This window comes from Ptychodera flava, chromosome 11 (genome assembly GCF_041260155.1).
Source record: "Ptychodera flava strain L36383 chromosome 11, AS_Pfla_20210202, whole genome shotgun sequence".
In the NCBI taxonomy this organism is placed as follows: domain Eukaryota; kingdom Metazoa; phylum Hemichordata; class Enteropneusta; family Ptychoderidae; genus Ptychodera; species Ptychodera flava.
In genome coordinates, this window is record NC_091938.1 from 43572594 (window position 1) to 43594643 (window position 22050).

At 33.9% G+C, this 22050-nt stretch overlaps 1 protein-coding gene across 3 annotated transcripts in view; it reads left to right on the forward strand.

Moving 5' to 3' along the window:
• Positions 1–22050, forward strand: part of LOC139144565 (kinesin-like protein KIF28P) — a 503294-nt gene that overhangs the window by 441736 nt on the left and 39508 nt on the right. For all 3 annotated transcript variants that reach the window (XM_070715275.1, XM_070715274.1, XM_070715276.1), the window contains exon 20: positions 5360–5580. In XM_070715275.1, coding sequence (XP_070571376.1) covers positions 5360–5580 — 221 coding nt within the window. The remainder of the gene's footprint in view (positions 1–5359; positions 5581–22050) is intronic.

Sequence of the window (22050 nt, forward strand, 5' to 3'; positions counted from 1 at the left end):
TGATGTAAAACAGTATGATTTCTGGGTTAATAAAAGTTAGGTATCTCCTTCAAAGTTATGGTTTTGGTGAAGTGTGGCTACAGCAAGGTGTTGGCAATGAAGCTGTATTTTTGAACATGTTTAAACAGAGATGCATCGATGTTGATATACAGTCATGGCAGGATGAAATGAGCAAGTCTAGGAAATTGGACCTGTATGCCACATTTAAAAAAGAATTGACCTTGGAGCCATACTTATGTTGTATAGAAAAATCGGTTTTTAAAACAGCCTTATGTACATTCAGGACTTCCTCACATACTTTAAAAATTGAAACTGGCCGCTGGAACAAGACTCCTTGAGCCGATAGAATTTGTGAGATGTGCAAGTTAAACCACGTTGAAGATGAATTCCACTTTTTACTTGTATGTCCTTTGTATAATGTATTGAGATCTAAATATATTGCCCAGTATTATTTTAACCCATCTGTTGTATATAAGTTAGGAATCCTGTTGTCTTCAAAAAATGTTGAAACTCTGAGAAAATTAAGTCGTTATATATTCTATGCAACAAAGCTCAGAGAAGAGTCTGTCAGAAACTTGCCAGTGTAAATTATTTGTTTATTGTATATATTTACTTATTTTGATGGCTTATTTTTGTACTGTATGCTAGCGATCTGTTTCCATATTGTGTAATTATTTTGTATATTTTGGCCGGAGGCCACAAATACTGATTCAGAAATAAACAATCAATCAATAAAAAATTACAAAATTGCTATCTCCTAGGCGGAAAAAGGGTTGATCTCCTCATTGTTCGCAGTGAGAAATCAGAAAATTATGATTATCAGAACTATGTTGCCAGAATTTTGAAATATGGACCGAGTTGTTCTGTGTACAGAAGAAATTTGCTTCAGTTCAGTGAGTGATCTCTGTGTCTACAGATCATGGAGAATTGTGGGTAGACTCACTTACTGTGCATCAGTGACCATTTGCTTGCATTGAGTCCAATACCTGTGATAGCTATAGCCCTGCATTATGATGCTTTGTCCATATGATGCTGTACCGGTATGTCTACTCTCAGTGCATTGTGGGAGATAATTGCAGTCAAGGAATTCCATCCAATTACTCAACTGTCAGGTGGGGATGAAAGATCAAATCAAGTGACTTACATTGTAACTGGGGTTACACATTCCCCTCATCTTACACACTCCAGGTGTAAGTGAACTCCTTTTACAGATAATCACAATTCAATAATGCAAATTCCAAAGCAGAAACCAGAAAAGAAGGGCACTCGGACCTACAGAACACCAAGTGAAACAAATGAAAAGCCATACAACTTTCACAAATGGAGGTTTGATGTTTACATGCCATAAAAACGTGCAACAAAGTTCCTGTTCCCCTCAGGAATCACATGTCAGGTGTGATCCTCCATTGCAGTCATTCTCTTCATCCGATCGAATACTCCCTCCATCTATTGACTCACCTGTGCCATGAGTGGTATCACCCATGGTGATGGTGATGTGACGACTTACGACGTGGTTGGTCCTTCCCATGTTTTTTTCAAAACCTCTAGTTCCAAAACATAAATGTAAAAACACACTGCAACAAACTCTACGATAATAGCTCATTCAATCCAAAACCCTCCCAGACGAGCCCCAATTTGTAACTTTGAGTTCAACTGTCAATTAACTAGCCAGCCAACACTACCCGGACCGCAATCCGTAATTACCTAATCAGCAGAGAAAGAGAAAGAGTGATTATTGTACAATTTGCGTTGCAGTTTATACTGGGGTTTATTTCACTACACACTATCTAATAATGATTTCTAAAAGTAAAGTAAAGTAAGCCATTATTGAAATCGTATCCCAGTTGGGATCTTGATCATAAAGTACAATAAAGGTTTTGCAAAAAACAACAATGAAAGAGTATATATATATATATATATATATATATATATATATATATATATATATATATATATATATATATATATATATATATATATATATATATATATATATATATATATATATATATATATATATATATTATCTATATCTATTACTTAAGTTTCATGCATCTTGCAATCCTCAGATAGAGGATTGCAAGATGCATGAAACTTAAGTAATAGATTTCATTACTTTGTACTTGAAGTAATCTGTTTATTTATAACGCTCTGCTTTTTGCATTGAGCACTGTAATTTCCCTCGAGGACATCTGTATACTTTGATATATATATATATATATATATATATATATATATATATATATATATATATATATATATATATATATATATATATATATATATATATATATATGAGGTCAACATATTACAGGTTCATAAATAGTTTACTTTGTTTTTTTCATTTTGTCTTGTCTGAGTTTAAAACATGTATGCCCAATTCACATAGTGATGCTTTATCTGTCCTTGAAAAGATGCTTATAAGGTCTTGTGTGTCTCTGAATGCGTTTTTACAAATGTTTAGTTTACTGAAAAAATCATGTCTAATGTCTGTGTAGCCTTTGCAATGAAAAAGAAATCTCATCTTCTACTTGTTTGTTTTGGCAAATTGGGCATGCTCTGTCTATGACATCAAGGTTTCCATATGTACTGTTTCTATGTGTAGTATGTGTGCACTAATGCGTAACTTGCACAGGGCTGATCTGTGATCTGGGTTTTTTATGACATGAAGGTAGCTTTCGAGAGAGAAATCTTTTTTCAACTCTCTGTATGTGCGAAGTTTATTTTTATGGTGCCCTTGTCTGGTATCATCATGAATCAATTCAAATGCACATTTTTCAAATAGCTGTTTAACTTTTACATTGAAATTAGTTTTAAACTGTTTGTCATTTTCTATTTTTACATTCATGGCATCTCCAATATTTACGAGCAGCAACGATTGTTTAATGCCTGACACCCAATTATGTGCATTGTCCAGTTGACAGCCCAGATCATATGCCTCACGAGTCAGTGTTGTATCTGCTTTCTTACATATTTTTAACCAATATTTGACCATTTGTGTTATGCTTGAAACAATTAGAGGGTATCTACCCAGTTCCATTAAATATGCTATGTTGGATGCTTTGTTATTCACTTTAAGTATGTGCTTGCAAAATTTAATATGCAACTTTTCAATTGTGTCTGTTAAGTTTGTGAGTATGGTTTTTGCATTTGTGCATATGTCTGCAGTCCATACTTCTGTGTAGTATAGCAGAATAGGTTTTATCATGGCATCAAACATCTGTAAATGGACCTTAATTGGAATATGTGATTCTGCAAAGAGTAACTGTCTCAATTTAAAACATGCCTTCATAGCTCTGCTTTTCAAATAAATTTGTGCTCTATTTAGTTTTCCTGTAATATTTAACTTTATGCCAAGGTAAGTATACGTTGACACATTTTCCAACTCATTACCATGTATAGTAAATTTAAATTTGTTGAAAATTTTCCCCGATTTGTTGAAAATCATGATTTTTGATTTGAGAATGTTTATGCCTAAATGCCATTTTTCACAATAATGCCCTATTGAATTTATAGCATTCAGTAGCCCCGTAGGTGTCTCAGATAGTAGAAGTAAGTCATTGGCATAAAGTAGACATGATAAAGTACTCCGTAATAAAGTTGGTGGGTCATTGGTGACACAATTAAGCGAATCTTTTATGTCATTAATGTATAGGTTAAAAAGCAGTGGGCTTAAGCCATCACCTTGCCTTATTCCTCTCTCCATGGGAAACTGTTCAGTGAGTCCCTCTTTCACCCTAATGCAACCCTTTGAATTTAAATAAATTGACTTTATGATGTTATAAAATTTCCCTGTGATACCATACTTTATTAGTTTGTGTAGAAGCCCCACATGCCAAATTGAATCAAAGGCTTTCTGAAGGTCTATGAAACAGCCAAAAATATATTTCCCCTTAATCAGATACTTTGTAAGTAATTGCTTTAAAACAAATATATGATCATATGTACTAAACTCTGGCATAAAGCCAATTTGTTCCCTAATTATAAGGTTTTCATTTTTAATATGAGTAATTAGTCTTTGATTTAGAACTGAAGTTAAAAGTTTACTAATTGTACTTAGCAATGTTATCCCTCTGTAATTTCGCGGGTCATTTTTGTCTGCTTTTTTATATATCTGTACAATAATGCCTGTATTCCATGCATCAGGAAAGTGACCGCTAGCTAAGATTATGTTGAAAAGAGTTTTGATTTGTGTAATTAATAAATGTCTACTTGCTTTTATCTTTTCATTTGTTATTTTATCCATACCTGGGGTTTTCCTGTTCTTTAAAGTACTGATGGCTTTTTGAATTTCTAATTCAGAGATGGGTTTGTCCAAAGCTGAGATCTGTGTTCCCTGCCCCTGTTGATCTAACATGACATTCTCAGTCTACAATGATTAGCCGGCAATATTGTTTAAACAGAACAGAAACACTAGACACGCCTCTATCCAAGTTCACATCATTTACACGTGTTGTATTGACAGACACTGTCAAGAATTGTTCAGAGTTCAGAGTCCATGTCAATCATGCTGCTATGGTTACGAATTCCTTGAGTAACTGCTTACAGTCCGGGTGGGAAACTAATACACACAATGTCCTCCAGACAGTTCTCCTTTGGGATTAACTTGATAGCAGTCCTAACGCTTCTGTCAATGAGTTTGTATGTCGGTAAACTATAAGTTCATAAGCCATGCAAAAAGACCTACCACATCGTCTTGGTTACTTGCAAGAAGAACTAATTCCCTTAGACCACGTCTCTGCCCGCACAAGCACCACTCCACGCAGTATCTGTCAGCTTGCAATGCATTTTGGGAGATAACTTAATCAAGGAATTCCATCCGATTACTCAACTGTCAGATGGGGATGGAAGATCAAATCACGTGACTTACTTTGTAACCAGGGTTACATGTATATCTTTACTCACAAAGATAAACTTTCTCTTGCCAAATTTATTTCTTGTACTTTAGTTCCTCCCCCAGCAGCAGCTAGATCCAGTGTTTGTTGAAGTCTGTATCTTTGAGTTGTGTAATTTTTGCCTTACCACACTACTTGAGTGTGTTGTTGAGCAATAAAGTAAAGTAAAGTATTTATTGCAGCTTACAGTTATCTGTATTTCCTTGTGAACAACTAATCCATTCTTGATCCCAGTTCTAATCCACATACAAAACAACATGGTAAAGCTATTATCATAATGTCTGGCCAGCAGTTGACATACCTTTTCACATCTCGGTAAGACAACATTACTCACAAAAGTTTTTTCTTGTATTTCTCAGCAAATCATAGTGATTACATTTTGCCTATATTTCTCACTAGTATAAGTACGTGTATATCATGTGGGGACCTTGAAAGTCTTTGTTTTATAACTCTATCTTTTACAGGCCATCGCCCAGCTGTTGTAACATCAAATGACCATCCAGCAAGTCCATCTGTGCGTTCACGTAGTCCAAGTCCACAAAGAATCAAGTCTGCCCAAGGCAATCCAACGTGTCCAGCATCAGCATCTCTGGATGCAGAAATTGCCAAAGCTTTGAAATTTTTCTTTAAAGATATCAAGCAAATTCAACAACTAATTACCAATCTTAAACAGCAAAATGAAAAGGTAAAGGAAATTCAATATAGAGTCAGTCTCTTGGAAAACCTATGACATTGTGAATAATGAAGAAACATCGTAATTAGCTCTTCAAAGTTGTCAAAGTGATTGAGCAAAATTTGTACAAAATAATGGGAACTCAATGTAGTAAATTTTGAGAGAACAGAAGAAGTGTATGTTGAAAACTGCTGATAAAGAAATTTTAAGGTTTACTGACAATTTTTCATCACCATTTTTTAGCCCCCATATGGCCATAAATGTATGTGCCAATGGAAACTATTCTTATAGGATGGAAAATTGCCTGTCTGTCTGTCTGTATGTATGTGTGTGTGTGTGTGTTTATGTGTGTATGTGTTGGTGTATGTGTGTGTGTGCGTGTATGTATGTATCCGTCCACTGCAAAAACTCCTAAACTGCATGCAGCACCTACCTTAGTGAGTGCAACTACCTTAATCTTAGTGTACAGGTGCACCCAGGCGTGGAGGTTTGAAATTGTACAAATGAACATGTCAGTGTCAAAAATATGCAAATAAAGGGAAAATCCTGCAAATTGCTAAAACTCTAGAAGTGTTGGTCAGATTAGGTTGAAATTTGGTATGCAGGTTCCTTTGAGTATTAATTCTTAATCAGATGTCTATAGATTTGGGTAAAATTTGAATGTTTGTCTTAATATTATATATTGAAATTAAGATGAAATCTGCAATTTTGTATTTTTGGGGCAATTTTTGCCATATTTGGTCAAAAAATTTGTTTCACAAAAACTACTTGTCTGATAGCTTTGATATTGAGTAGACATGTTCCAAGGGATGATCAAAATTTTAATATGTTCAAATTATGACAAAATCTTCAATTACATATTTTTGCAGCCATTTTTGCAATTTTGGTCAGGTCGAAATGAAGTGGGCTATCAAAGATATCCTCCTTCATCAACACATGTGTTACAAAAAACACAGAGGAGCTCTATTGGCTGTTAGGTTGCTTGTTTAAATTTTCAGATAAATCTCTTAAAATTTTTTATATTGTAAAGTTAATCCTATATATTATTGACAGAAGAAAATTTACAGAAAAAGTCCACTCTATTTATTTAAAATTTGGTTTGTTAATCCCTACAAATGTTCTCATACATATATCAGAATGAGAAGAACAATTGTAATCCTTTTTTAGTTTTCTTTGTTGTTTTTCATATACAAATATCTTTACAACAACCATGTCCAATGCTAGTTTGAAATTTGGCATGAAGTCACTCCATCAATTCGACTGTTTCATTAATTCGACCGCCCACTATGTTTTGGTTAATTAATTATTTTGCAACCTCCAATTGTTCCACCAATATTTAACTGCATGGTGTTTTTTCCTCTATGATTCAACCACATGTGTTGACATTGTATCAAAGTTACAGTAACATTGTTACTAAAATAAGGCCCAATTCTTAGGTACTTTTTCACCTAAATGTCAAAGCCTGCCAAAATCTAACAATTTGAAACAATTTGAAACAGTTTGTCTTCCAAATTTAGTATGGCTAAAAACAGTAACATAAGGTCTGATTCTGATGTGGATTCCGACAATTGAAACAGTTTCTCTTCTGAATTAAATACGGCTGAAAACAGTAAAATAGGGCCTGATTTCATAATACTTTTAACATGTCAAAGCCAAATGAAATCGGAAGATTGGAACAGTTTCTCTACTGCATTAAAGAGGCACTCCCACTTCGTAACATTTTTAAAACACATTTTTTAATGCCATCGGTCGATATTTGACGTGGCAACTGCGCGTGGATCGCGAGATATCGATAAAAACATGTTATTCCCGAGCGTATTTTTCACATCCTGAAGTTTTAAGATCGTTTCTGATTATGCCCCAAAATCCCCCGAAGGTTTGTTGTTGTACTGATTGACGATATTCTAGGGAGTCCATAATAAGTTCAACTTACTTAGTTTTACCTCCAACTACTAAGACTTTATATACAGCATTATGCCTTCACTTCAGGTAAGTCTAATTTTAAACTTCTTCTTAGTTTTTGTCGTTTTCATTATTCTCAGTCAGTTCTATTATATTTTTAACCAATACCACATAGATATCAGTTTTTACATGTAAAATATATGCCGCCTCTGATGACTACATTTTGTCTTCTGCCACAGGGTTACGTGTTGTTCGATATAGAGCGGCCGCTGCGTGGTATGTGTGCATACCACGCGGCAGCGGCCGCTATGTGCTACAGATAAAGTATCGCTCAAAGCTTCGCTTTTTTAGCCTCATTATCATTTCCGTATCGTTTCCGCATCGCCCAACCCCCAATCCAACATTGCTCAAACGGTTGTTTCGTATCGTTTCCACATCGTTTCCGTATCATTTCCATCATTTCCATATCGTTTCACTAGCACAGGTGTGTCCTTTCATTTTAAACTTGCATCGCGTCGAACAATAAAAAGAACAATACACAAACGATTTATTTTTGCGGAAATGCGGAGACATGGCACAGCGCATTTTTGTAAGATGTAATAGAAGCAATGGTAATTTGTCGAAAGTTCTGAAAAAAAAAAACAGAGCACATTTTCACTTCGGGTTGACATGAGGTCGCGGCCATGTCGATCGACTCATATCTGCTTGGCTGCACGGAACTCAAAGACATCGGATATGAGCATGAAAAATCGATGTCATTTCGTCAAAAGTCAGCAAAAATTGAGAATATAGACAAGATTTCATCAAGTTGAAGGTAAATGATCGGTTAATAATCATGAATTTGAATGTCTCGGACGATGTGGGTAAGTGATTAAGTGATCGGCGCGGCGTGACATATGTAGGCCTACTCAGATTTATACTGTATTCGCACGGTGCGATATTAGTTTACCTAAAATTAATTTTATTTTTGATGGATAATTGGTTGTGGAGTGTAACTCTATAGTATGAATTGCGTAGCACTTGGAAGTTCCCGCCATCAGACTGTTATCAATGTGTTGTGACTAAAGGTCAAGGACTTCCTTCTACATCATAATTAATTCACGTCAATCGGGTTTAAAGGTCACTGTGTAAAGTGTTAGGAGAATTCATGGCGGCATCACCGTATGTGTTAACCTAGTATATGATTCACTGCAGTTATTATTTTAGCAATTCTCCTTACTTTGTACAGCCAGCTAGGTTTTTCTTGTGCGCTTTCACGGACGTACATGTATTTACGCGTAAAAATACTAATTTGAGTCATATAAAATGGTCATCTGCATACAGTACCGCAAATTTCTGGGTTTCTAGTCAGCGGAAAAGTTGTCCCATGTCATTTTTTGACACTTGTCTCATCGGGCAACCGGTAATGGTGTTTCAGTTGCAGTTGCCCGAACGCAACTTTCACTTGCAATCGTTAATGTCTGTCCCTGGCAGAGTGCTATCTTGTTACAAAAATGTTCGCAAATAAAACAGTATACAAACTTCATATCAAATAAAAGCAATTTGCAAAAGTAGCGAATTATCATCACTTTATGTTTCAACTTTGTTCCCATTTAACCGTGTTGAAGCAACATTTCATGAATGGACAATGTCGGACACATGTATTTTATCTGTCATTTTGTATACCTTTTCTCTCAAAAACATCGGCAATGCCAGGCGGCGAAATTTCTGAAGACGGCAACTTTGCTATTGCATTTTTGAGTGAATATGCCGTGGCCAATTGGGACCATGAAATTGACTTGATATGATGCAGCGGCAATGTAAGGCTGATACGATGCAGCAGCGATGCAAGGCTGATACAGAGGCGGTAATGAAACGATATAGAAAATAAACAAACTGAGGCAACAGCGATGTTGGAAACGATACGGAGGCGATCTAGCGGTGATGCGGAGGCGATCTGAGGCGAAGGTTTATGCCATACTTTATCTGTAGTTACCTATGCGAATTCTGGTGGAATCAGCAAACTTTGTTTTCTGTACTCCGAGTCAGTAAGACTCGACTTTCCCCCACGCAGGCATGACCGATCACCAACACGAGTGGTACTGTGGCGTACACCAGCGTTAGCGTAGACTCGTACTCCATAGCTAAGTTGACAATGGCCCCAGTGCCGAACGTTCGATGTTTGGAATCTGAATTTAGGTGGGCCACTGGAATTCAAAGTTTGGGACATGTTTTATTGATATCTTGTGATCCACGCGCAGTTGCCACGTCAAATATCGACCGTTGGCATTAAAAAAATGTGTTTTAAAAATGTTACCAAGTGGGAGTGCCACTTTAAGTACGAAAATATATATACCAAACAAAATTCTGAAATAATCAAAGTTTTGGTAACTTTTTATAGTATTTTAAAAATCATCGATCATGATAAGCGCAACTTAAAAAAAGAGATACAAAAACGTCTTTGTCCGTAAACAATAAAACTGTCATTTCTGTAAAGTTTGGTTGATCCATGCTTAATAAATTTTGTCAGGGGAGAAATTCTGAAATAATGATAAACTTTTGTAGCATTTTAAATATCATGATGTCATGATGATAAATGCCACTTAAACAAGAGATATAGCTGTGTCCGTAAACAATAAAAATCTCCATTTCTGTAAAGTTTGGTGGTTGGTGCCTAATAAATTTGCCAAGGGAGACACCAGGTCTAGACCTGCCTCTGGACTAACAAATGAAATTCTGAAAGAATTAAAGTTTCGATAAACTTTTATATCATTTTAAATATCATCATGATAAATACGATTTGGAAATGAGAAAAAAAAATACAATAGCTGTGTCTGTCTGTAAACCATAAAAATTTCATTGCGATAAAGTTTGGTGATTCATGCTTAATTAATTTTGCCAGGAACACCCCTTAGTCATAAACCTGCCTCTTGACTATTTAAAACTTCATGCAGTTTAATGCAAGTAAAGAAACAGAAAAGCAATTATATTTTTTTTAATTTGTTTTATTTTTCTGTTATCATCTTCCTCCATCGGCATCTTCTCCTGATATTAACCCTTAACGCACCGCTTCGGTTTATAAACGGACACAGCATTCTCGCTCTCAGCACCACGTCGGTATATAAACCAATATAGCTTAGTGCATTGCTGAACTCAGCTCGAAGAAGGCTATTCATGACCCTTTGAACCCATTTTAGTACCATATGAAGACTAAAAAATGACATCATGCAGCCTGACAATCGAAATTTCCAGTAATGTGTGCGAACTTTCTGTAAAAGAGGTCAGTGGTTTTCATGAATATGTAATGAAACGACTGAACCAAAGTTGATGAAACTTGCTCCATGTATTGAAGCCACTATGATACAACATTTTTTGAAAGTCATTAAGTAGTTTTACTTCAGCCAATTCCGAATTTGCATATTTAATGGACTTTCCCAATTAGGGATATATATCTGAATTAACTTCATTGTAGTTTTTGGCTACTATAGATTATAGTCTATAGAAGCTATTGGGATGAGTATCCGTCCGGCGTCCGGCGTCAGTCTGTATGTATGTATGTATGTATGTTTGTGAGGCGTCCGTCCACTCAAATATCTTGAGAACCGCAGTACTTACTGATTTGATATTTGTTGTGTAGATGAAAAATATGATTTTGAGAAACTAGTTTTTTTAATTTTTTGATATTGTTGAAAATAGGCAAATTAATGCCAAAAAAGGTGTTTTTGGTAAAAAATCTTCTTCTTCATAACCGCTGGTCAGACAGCTTTGTTATTTGGTATACAGGTTCCTAGGGATAACCCAACTTAGATTTGTTCAAATTATGATGAAATATGCAAATGTGTATTTTTAAGGAATTTTTTTGTCATTTTTGGTCAAAATTTGACTTACATTGTATGTAATTCTTGTACTGTATAAACCCTATCAGTTCACCCAGAAAAAAATAATTAATATGATTTTAAATAATTGAATTAATTAGGAAATCATCAAAGCCAAAATAGTTTTAGTGTGGAATTATCAGAACGTTCAACTTTTTTTGACAGTCCATAGTGAAATGCTTACCAACTTTGAGGATTAAAACATGTAAAGGCAACTTTCCTGAATCCCAACTTTGATATATTCTGAACCACCATTTATGTTATCTGAAAGAAATTGCTCATAATAGTTTGTCATGACAGGGTGGTCAAATAATAGAGATAGAGAAAGTTCTAATTTCCATTTATGGTTGACTTGGTAAGCATAAAATAAGATTACTTTTTGAGGAAAAAAATAGAGTGGTCAATTAAAAGAGTGGTCAAAGTGATAGGGTTTTTATGGTAAAGCTGGGCTGTAAGATTCCTCATGTGCTATTTATAGCAATTATGCGATCTGTGTAAACAGTGCAATGAAAGTGTAACATGATTCCTTATAAAGCTTTTGATGACCTTGAACTTCTTAAGTTACAAACATTTGTCTCTTCAGTGTGCTTTCTCTGAGTACAACAGTCTCAACTTATTCAACAGAACTTACTTACAATGTTAATTTGAAAGCTAAAATGTGCTTGGTTAATAGGATGAAAATACAGATATAGATAAACAGCTGAAGATTCTTTATAACCTGACAGATATGCTGTTTTATTATGACGTAATTCTTGATTTAAGCAAATCTTGTTTACTTTAATTAGAATGTAATTAACTCTCGTTTATTTGCTATTATAGACTAATATAGTCTGATGAAATATGCAAATCTGTATTTTTACGGAATTTTTTTCCATTTTTGGTCAGGCCATCCTGAAATGAGCAATCAAAGATATCCACCTTCTTCATCAATACATGTGTCACAAAAGGTTATTCTCTACATAACACAGCAGAGCTCTGTCAACTGTTGAGTCGCTTGTTTTTTCAAAACCGCTGGTCAGACAGCTTAAAATTTTGGTTTACATGTCCCTTGGATGACCTTAGTGAGATAATTTCATACAGTCAGGAAATACTTAATTTTGTATCCATGTCTATAGTAGCTTCAGGGACTTTGGCCCTATGTTTGAAACTTGCTATATACATCAAAGATACTGTGATATAACATTATTAAAAGTCAAAAGACATTTTTACTTCAGCCAAAACCTAATTTTAATATTAAATGAATTTTCATAATTAGGGATATTTATCTGTTACTTGATCATCATTGATGAAACTTACTATGTACATTAAAGACACTATAATACAATATTATTGATAGTCATTAAGCATTTTCTCTTCAGCCAATTCCTAATTTGCATATTAAATGAATTTTCATAATTCGGGATATTTATCTGAATTGACTTGATCAAAATTGATGAAACTTGCTATGTACATTAAAGACACTATAATACAATATTATTGAAAGTCATTGAGCACTTTCTCTTCAGCCAAAATTCCTAATTTGCATTTTTAATGATCTTTCCTAATTAGAGATATACGTCTGAATTGACATGACCAAAGTTGACAAAATTTGCTACACATATTGCAGATACCATGATACAACATTATTGACAATCATTAAGCATTTTTACTTGAGCCGATTCCTAATTTACATATTTAATGAACTTTGCTTATTAGGGATATACACTGGGATTTACTTGATCAAAGTTGGCAAAACATGCTATAAACATTGATGATTATACCAGGTACTAAGTCAAAACAATATCGAAAGTCATTTCACATTTTCATGTCAGCTAATTTATAATTTGCATATCTAATGAGCTTTCACAGCTCGGCATATATCGCTTGAAGGACTTGGCCAACGGTAATTACACTTGCTATATAAAATATTTATAAAATATATTTGTATACTTCATGACCTTTTAGAATCAATCGGCGGAGATTATTGTTCATTGTGTTGATCATAATAATTTCAATGAAGCTACAAACATGTGGCAAAGGTTCAAATTTACACATAACTTCAATATATAATGAAACACGTGAGCATTTTCAGTTCATATCTGGTGAATTTTGCTAACCATGATTTTAAGCACTTTTTGGAGTGTCAGTCGTTCAGCCCATGCCATTTTTTGCTCACGTGTTAACACACGTTAGCATATGTCGCAGCGATGTCTGTCTCTCTGTCTGTCTGTCTGTCTGTCTGTTGGTCCGATATCTCAAAAACGGCTGATCAGATCAGTATCAAATCTGGTACATAGATTGAGTTTGCAAATGGCAAGAACTGATTAGTTTTTGGTGGTTCTGGCTTGCATACTTTTTGCTCATTTGCATATGGAAGACTGTTAGTAAAAATACAGATACAGAGTTAAAACATGACAAGACGAACAAACTTTAACAAATACTGAGAAAACAATGTTTTAAAACATTTTTAAAACCATTTAAATTTACAGAAAAAGGATCAATGTCATTGTATTCTTTTAAAAGCAAATTAACTTGTCTCGGAATTCTACTAAAAAGAGAGTCATGAACACAATTAACTCTACCAAATGGCACATGAAACAAAGTAGTACACAGAGTTGAAAACCTTGGTACATGAAGACTAAAAAATGAAGCTAACGCATTAACATTAAACTTTGCATTTATGCATTTGTATAAAAATATATGATCAAAAGTAGTCCTCCTTGATTTTAATGACTGTCAATTGTAAATATTGCACAACGAGTCAATGTCATCACTGTAAAAACAAGTAATTCTTTTATGAAGAAATGTTAAAAATTTATGCTGTACTCTTTCAATTCTATCAGACTGGTGAATTACTTATACTGTTCCAAATAACAGAAGCATATTCAAGCTTAGACCTTACCAAGGTAAAGTACAGTAATTTTAAAACGTGCTCACTGTTAATACAATGGCCATTCCTCATAATAAAACCGAGAGCTTTTCTAGCACCTTGAATCATGTTATTTACATGGTCACAAAAATATAATCTTTGGTCAATAATAACACCGAGATCTCTCATGCTACTGACTCTACTCAATGCATGAGTGTCGAGTTTGTAAGGGAAAATATGAACATTTCTTTTCAATGAAACAGTAAGAACTTTACATTTAGTAGGATTAAGATTCAATAACCAAGTGTCGGACCAGCTGACAATTCTATCGATATCAGATTGCAGCATTAAAGAGTCATTATCCGAATCAATGATACGATAAATCTTCATGTCATCGGCAAAAAGTAACGAATCTTACGCAAGATTATCAGAGATGTCATTAATGAAAAGAATAAATAAAAGTGGACCAAGGTGAGAACCCTGAGGAACGCCCGAAAGGACGGGAGTCCACTCAGAAAAAGCATTTTTTATAATCATTCTGTGTAGCCTGTTATCAAGATATGAATTAAACCATTTCAGATAAGTGCCCTGGACATCAAAAGAAATCAACTTATGAAGTAATAGTTTATGATTTATACTATCGAATGCTTTAGCAAAATCAGTATATATGATATCACATTGTGATTTGCTGTTAGCTGTAGAGAGGAGATCTTTCATAAGAATAGATAAATTAGTGATACAAGATCTACCTGAAACAAAGCCATGCTGATTAGTAGATATGGAATTGGAAACATGATGTGAGAGTTGTCTGTGAACTATCTTTTCAAAGATTTTAGACAGACTTGGTAAAATGGAAATCGGCCGGTAATGTTCAACTTTTGAACGACTTCCTAATTTGAAAATAGGGATAATGTTTGCACGTTTCCAGATATCAGGAAAAATCCCCTCTTTAATAGACCTATTGAATAAGATGGTAATTGGTATAGCAAGTTCATTTGCTCATTCCCTCAAAAACATATTGGGAATGCCATCACTTCCTATAGCTTTGCTGGTGCTAATGCAAAGCAACTCTTTTCTGACACTATCAACATCAATATCAATAGAAAATTGGTCGTCAATTATAGTAGGAACATCGGAAATATCAGCAGCAATATTGTTATTGTTATTGAAAAAAAGGACTGCACACAATTTGATGAGAATTGCTACAAACGTTGATCACACCAAGATATATTAGCAGTGGGAACCATTAAGGGGTGACATGAAAGATAGTCGCTAATTTGCATATTTAATGAACTTTCCTAATCAGGGATATATACCTGATTTGACTGGATCAAAATTGACCAAACTTGGTATGTATATTGAAGATACTATGATTTAACATTATTGAAAGTCGTTAAGCATTTCAACTTCACCAAATTCCAAATTTACATATTTAATGAACTTTGCTAATTAGGGATATATATTTGAATTGACTGGACCATTGTTGATGAAACTTGCTACATGTATTGAAGCTACTATGATACAACATTATTGAAAGTCATTAAGCATTTTTACTTCAGCCAATTCCAATTTTGCATATTTAATGAACTTTCCTAATTAGGGATATATATCTGAATTAACTTGATTTTAGTTTTTGAAACTTGCTATATTCATCAAAGATACTGTGATATAACATTATTGAAAGTCAAAAGACATTTTTGCGTCAGCCAATTCCTAATTTGCATATTAAAGGAATTTTCATAATTAGGGATATCTATCTGAAATGACTAGATCAAAATTGATGAAACTTGCTATGTACATTAAAGACACTATAATACAATATTATTGAAAGTCGTTAAGCATTTTCTCTTCAGCCAATTCCTAATTTGCATATTTAATGAACTTTCCTAATTAGGGATATATATCTGAATTGACTTGACCGAAGTTGACAAAACTTGCTAAATATATTGAAGACACTATGATACAACAATATTCAAAATCGTTAAGCATTTTTACTTCAGCCAATTCCTAATTTACATATTTAATGAACTTTGCTAATTAGGGATATATATCTGAATTGACTGGACCAAAGTTGATGAAACTTGCTATACACATTAAAGATACTATGATACAGCATTATTGAAAGTCATTAAGCAATTTTTCTTCAGCCAATATCTAATTTGTATTTTCGATGATCTTTCCTCTGAGATTCACTTGATCAAAGTTGACAAAACATGCTATGTACAATGATGATTATACCAGGTTAAAACAATATCGAAAGTCATTTCACATTTTCATGTCAGCTAATTTATAATTTGCATATCTAATGAGCTTTCACAGTTCGGCATATATGGCTTGAAGAACTTGGCCAAAGGTAATTACACTTGCTATATAAAGTGGTGATACAATGACAGCAGTCAAAGAACTTTTAATATTTTCATTTCAGCTAATTACATATTTGTATACTTCATGACCTTTTGAATTAATCCGTGGTGAATATTGTTCATTATGTTGATCATAATACTTTCAATGAAGTTGCAAACATGTGGCAAAGGTTCAAATTTATACATAACTGCAATATATAATGAAACACATGAGCATTTTCAGTTCATATCTGGTGAAATGAGGATGTACTCTTGTTTCAAGTGAAATATTACATTTCACAAAATAGTTTGTACAGGTTTCCTTTTCATCTTAGATGAGAAATATTCCTTCGAAAAAAAAGTGTGTTGGCAATGTGCAGCTCCACATTAAGTCCTTGAAGATTTATTTTTAAAAATGTGGAAAATATACAATAAATTTACTTACAATAACGATCCATTTACGAATAAAAGTTTATTTTAATAAGTGTCTGTGATACCTGAATTCGTTAAAATACCCCATAAATATATTGTATTTTTAAAAGAATGTTAAAGCAAATTTGGTAGACATACATAATGACTTCTGAACGGATTAAAATACCTATATGTTGATGTGCGTTTAATATTGAGATGTAAGAAAGTCATGCAATTTTAATTATTTGTGATTTTTGTAAATATTTACAACCGTTAATGATTGTTAGTCATCTAATAATAATCTCTTTCTGAATATAACATTGGATTCATCTGTGTACGGCATTATTTGAGATTTTTAGTCCCCACGGACACCGTTCGGGGGACTTGTAGGTTTGGTCATGTCCGTGCGTGGGTGTGTGCGTCCGTGCGTCCGTTCACGCAGATATCTCAGAGATGCAAGAAGCTATTTCATTCAAACTTGGTACAAGGATTACTTCATATGTCATACAGATGCACGTCGATTTGTTTTGTGATACGATCCAATATGGCCACCAGGCGGCCATTTTATTACGATTTTTTCATGTACAGAGCCATAACTCAGACATGTTTCAACCGATTTTATTCAAAGTTGGTACAAGGACATTGACCAATGTCATAGATATGCACATTAATTTGTTTTGTGATACGATCCAATATGGCCGCCAGGCGGCCATTTTATTACAATATTTTCATATACAGTGCCATAACTCAGACATGTTTTAACCGATTTTATTCAAACTTGGTACAAGGATTACTTCATATGTCATACAGATGCACATCAATTTGTTTTGTGATACGATCCAATATGGCCGCCAGGCGGCCATTTTATTACGATTTTTTCATGTACAGAGCCATAACTCAGACATGTTTCAACCGATTTTATTCAAAGTTGGTACAAGGACATTGACCAATGTCATAGATATGCACATCAATTTGTTTTGTGATACGATCCAATATGGCCGCCAGGCGGCCATTTTTAGCTCCGCTGTCAGCGACGCGGAGCTTATCAAATTGGTTGATTTTCCGTCGTCGTCCGTCGTCGTCCGTCGTCCGTCGTCCGTCGTCGTCGTCGTCGTCGTCGTCCGTCAACAATTGCCTTCTCCTCTGAAACCGCAAGTCCAATTGCTTTGAAATTTTATATGCAGTTCACTTTGGGTGACCTCACTTAAGTTTGTTCAAATCGTGGTGAAATTTGCATATTTGTATTTTTGGGGCATTTTTTGGTGTTTTTGGTAAAAAAATCTTCTTCTCTGAAACCGCTTGTCCGATTGCTTTGAAATTTAAAATGCAGTTTACTTAGGGTGACTTCAGTCAGATTTGTTCAAATCGTGGTGAAATTTGCATATTTGTATTTTTAAGGCAATTTTTGTCATTTTGGTAAAAAAATCTTTAAAAATCTTCTTCTTCAAAACTACCAGTCAGATAGCTTTGAAATTTGGTACATATGTCCCTAGGGATGATCTATTTCAGATTTGTTCAAATTGTGAAGAAATATGCAAATTTGCATTTTTAAGGCAATTTTTGCCATTTTTGGTCAAAAAATGTATTTCTCAAAAAGTACTGGTCTGATAGTTTTGAAATTTGGTATACAGGTTTCTATAGATGCACTAAGTAATATATATTGAATTTCTGATGAAATCTGTAATTTTGTATTTTTGGGGCAAATTTTGCCATTTTTGGTCAAAAAATGTGTATTTCCAAAACTACTCATCTGATAGCTTTGAAATTTAGTATAGAGGTTCCTACACATGAACTAAATGATATGCATTGAAATATGATGAAATCTGCAATTTTGTATTTTTGGGGCAATTTTGCCATTTTTGGTCAAAAAATGTGTATTTCCAAAAGTACTCATCTGATAGCTTTGAAATTTAGTATACAGGTTCCTACAGATCACCTTAATGATATTTGTAGAAATTATGATGAAATCTGCAATTTTGTAATTTTGGGGCAATTTTGCCATTTTTGGTCAAAAAACGTGTTTCTCAAAAAGTACTGGTCTGATAGCTTTGAAATTGGTAAACACATGTACAGATGAGCTAAGTAATATATATTTAATTCTCTTGAAATCTGTTGTTTTGTATTTTTGGGGCAATTTTTGCAATTTTAGGTCAAAAAATGTGTATTTCAAAAACTGCTCATCTGATAGCTTTGAAATTTGGTATACAGGTTTCCATAGATGAACTAAATGATATTTATTGAAATAATGATGAAATCTGCAATTTTGAATTTTGGGGCAATTTTTCCCATTTTTGGTCAAAATATGTGTTTCTCAAAAAGTACTGGTCTAACAGCTTTGAAATTTGGTATACAGGTTTCTATAGATGAACTAAATTTGATCTTTTGAAATTATGATGAAATCTGCAATTTTTATTTTGGGGGCAATTGTTGCCATTTTTGGTCAGAAAATTTATTCTCAAAACACTACTCATCAGATAGCTTTGGTTGACATGTTCCTAGGGATGATCCGATGTGATATATTCAAAGTATGATGAAATCTTCAATTGTGTATTTTTGCAGCTTATTTTAGCCACTTTTTTCTGGCCACTGCATTGAGCTATCAAAGATTTCCTCCTTCTTCATCAACATGTGTCAAAAATAGTTATTCTCTACATAAACACAGCGGAGCTATATCGGCCGCTAGGTCGCTTGTATTACAATATTTTCATATACAGTGCCATAACTCAGACATGTTTTAACCGATTTTATTCAAAGCTGGTACAAGGACATTGACCTATGTCATACACATGCACATTGATTTGTTTTGTGATTCGATCCAATATAGCTGCCGTGTGGCCATTTTGTTACGTTTTTTTCATGTCCGGAACCATAACTCAGACATGTATCAAGCGAATTTATTCAAAGTTGGTACAAGGAGATTTACCAATGTCATACATATGCATGGTAATTTGTTTTGTTATGCAATCCAATATGGCTGCCGTGTAGCCATTTTATTACGAGTTTTTCATGTCCTGAACCATAACTCAGACATGTATCAAGCGAATTTATTCAAAAGTATTTTTATCACAGACCTAATGAAGAGGGCTCTATCCTCTCTGAGGACCTGTAATCAAAGTACCCATTAACAAGTGGGGACTGTGTCATCAACGATGACTTGTTATAGGTGCTTTATACTCTACAGTGTTAAAACGTAATCTTTCATGTTTACTGTTTTAAAAAAGTCGTGGACAAAATCTTTAGTTTCTTATTTAGACTGATATAACAGCAAAAATACAACAAACACAACATAATAAAAACAAAGATAATAAAAACGCAAAAAATAAAATGTGACCAAAAATAACACATGCCACAATACAGACAAATTAAAACTTAGCGCTGATGCAAACAATGCCAGACTCTTAGAAACTTGATCAACACACAAACTCACAAAAATTGCATGCTTAGCAAAGACTTAAAATTAATTCAAACAACTCGTTAGCCCTACAGAATCCAACTGTTACACGATACAATCATGTACATCTGGAAAAATGACACTTGGAGAAATGACCCAAGATGTACTTCTTTGTATTGTGTAATAGTTGGATTTCGGTGTTTGGATCAATTGCAAGTCTTTGCTAAAGCATGCAGTTTTCAGATTTTTTTTAAATTTGTGTGTCCATAAAGTTTTTATGAATCTGACATTGTTTGCAATAGTGCTAAGTTTCAATTTGTGTGTATTACGACATTTTTTATTTCGGTCATATCATTTTTTTTTTTAGCTTTGTTGTGTTTATTGTATTTTGCTCTTATGTGTGATGACTTCTTGCCTATCATATAAGGGATCTTATAAAGATGCACCCATCCATAAGAAGGGGGTTCAGTCTAAATTAAAAACTAAAGATTTTGAACACGTCTTTTTTAACAGTAAACATACAGATTACATGCTTTGACACTGTTGAGTGTTAAACACCCTTACAAATTACAAAAATGCCTTACATGGATGAATTAAATTGTATATTTAGAAAGAGAATATATCATTGAGAAGATTAACATTCGTTAACAGTCGTCATATACAGAAAAATCAAAAAATTTTAAAAATTAATGTCCAAGGACTTAACAGTTTCTTCTTGATAGTTTCCTAGCGCTAAAAACTATACCAAAACGGTTATTTATATTAGAAGCTATTAAGCCATGGGGCATTATGGCGGCCATATTTAATTTATCCAAATTATCAAAGGGCCTTTGTAAAAAGTGAGCCACTAAAAGTGTTTCTTCATACCCAAGAAAAATATTAAAACTTTAAAATCAAATAAATAGCTTGTTTGATGCATGGTATATGACCGACAATGTCCTTTGTAGGAATGTTGGTCACCATATTGGATTTATGCAAACAAACAAATTGCCTATGCAAATCATAGCATCTAGAAAATCGTTTGTCCATGCCAATGAAATATACTTTTAAGTTTAAAATCACTGAAATTGTTTGTTTAATACGTGGTATATGACCAAAAATGTCTTTTGTAGGAATGTTGGCCGCCATATTGGAATTATATGCAAATTAATGAAGTACCTATAAGGACTATTTACCTCCAAAATAATTCCCGGGCCAAATTACTAGTGTCAGACTTTGAAATCACTGAAATAGCTTGTTTAACATGTCATATATAGCAAATTGTGTTATTTTGTGGTTGGCCGCTATATTTGATTTATGCAAATTAGACATATTTCCCTAAGGTGGATTCGAGTAAACTTTTAATATGTTGTTCTTGGTACCTCTCTGAAATGCATTCTGAAGAAAAAAATTCTGTTGCAATCTGTGGTTGGTCTAACCCCATTTTGACTGGACTATAGTCATCCACAGCTTCCGTAATACATTCCCTCTTAAATAAGATCATGGCAAATTTCCAATCTGAGTTTCACGTGGTTTATTCAAATGTAAGCATGCATGTCTTTCAGACTGAGAATAACAAATTCCCTGTACGTATTGGAAGGATTAACTGAAAGAAAATCAAATGAAAAGGATACAGAAAGTGAGAACTATGCGAGGGCCACACTATGACACAGGAAGTAAATACTCTATGTATGATACAGGAAGTAAATACACTCTATGACACAGGAAATGGGAAATAGGAAGTAACTAACAGGA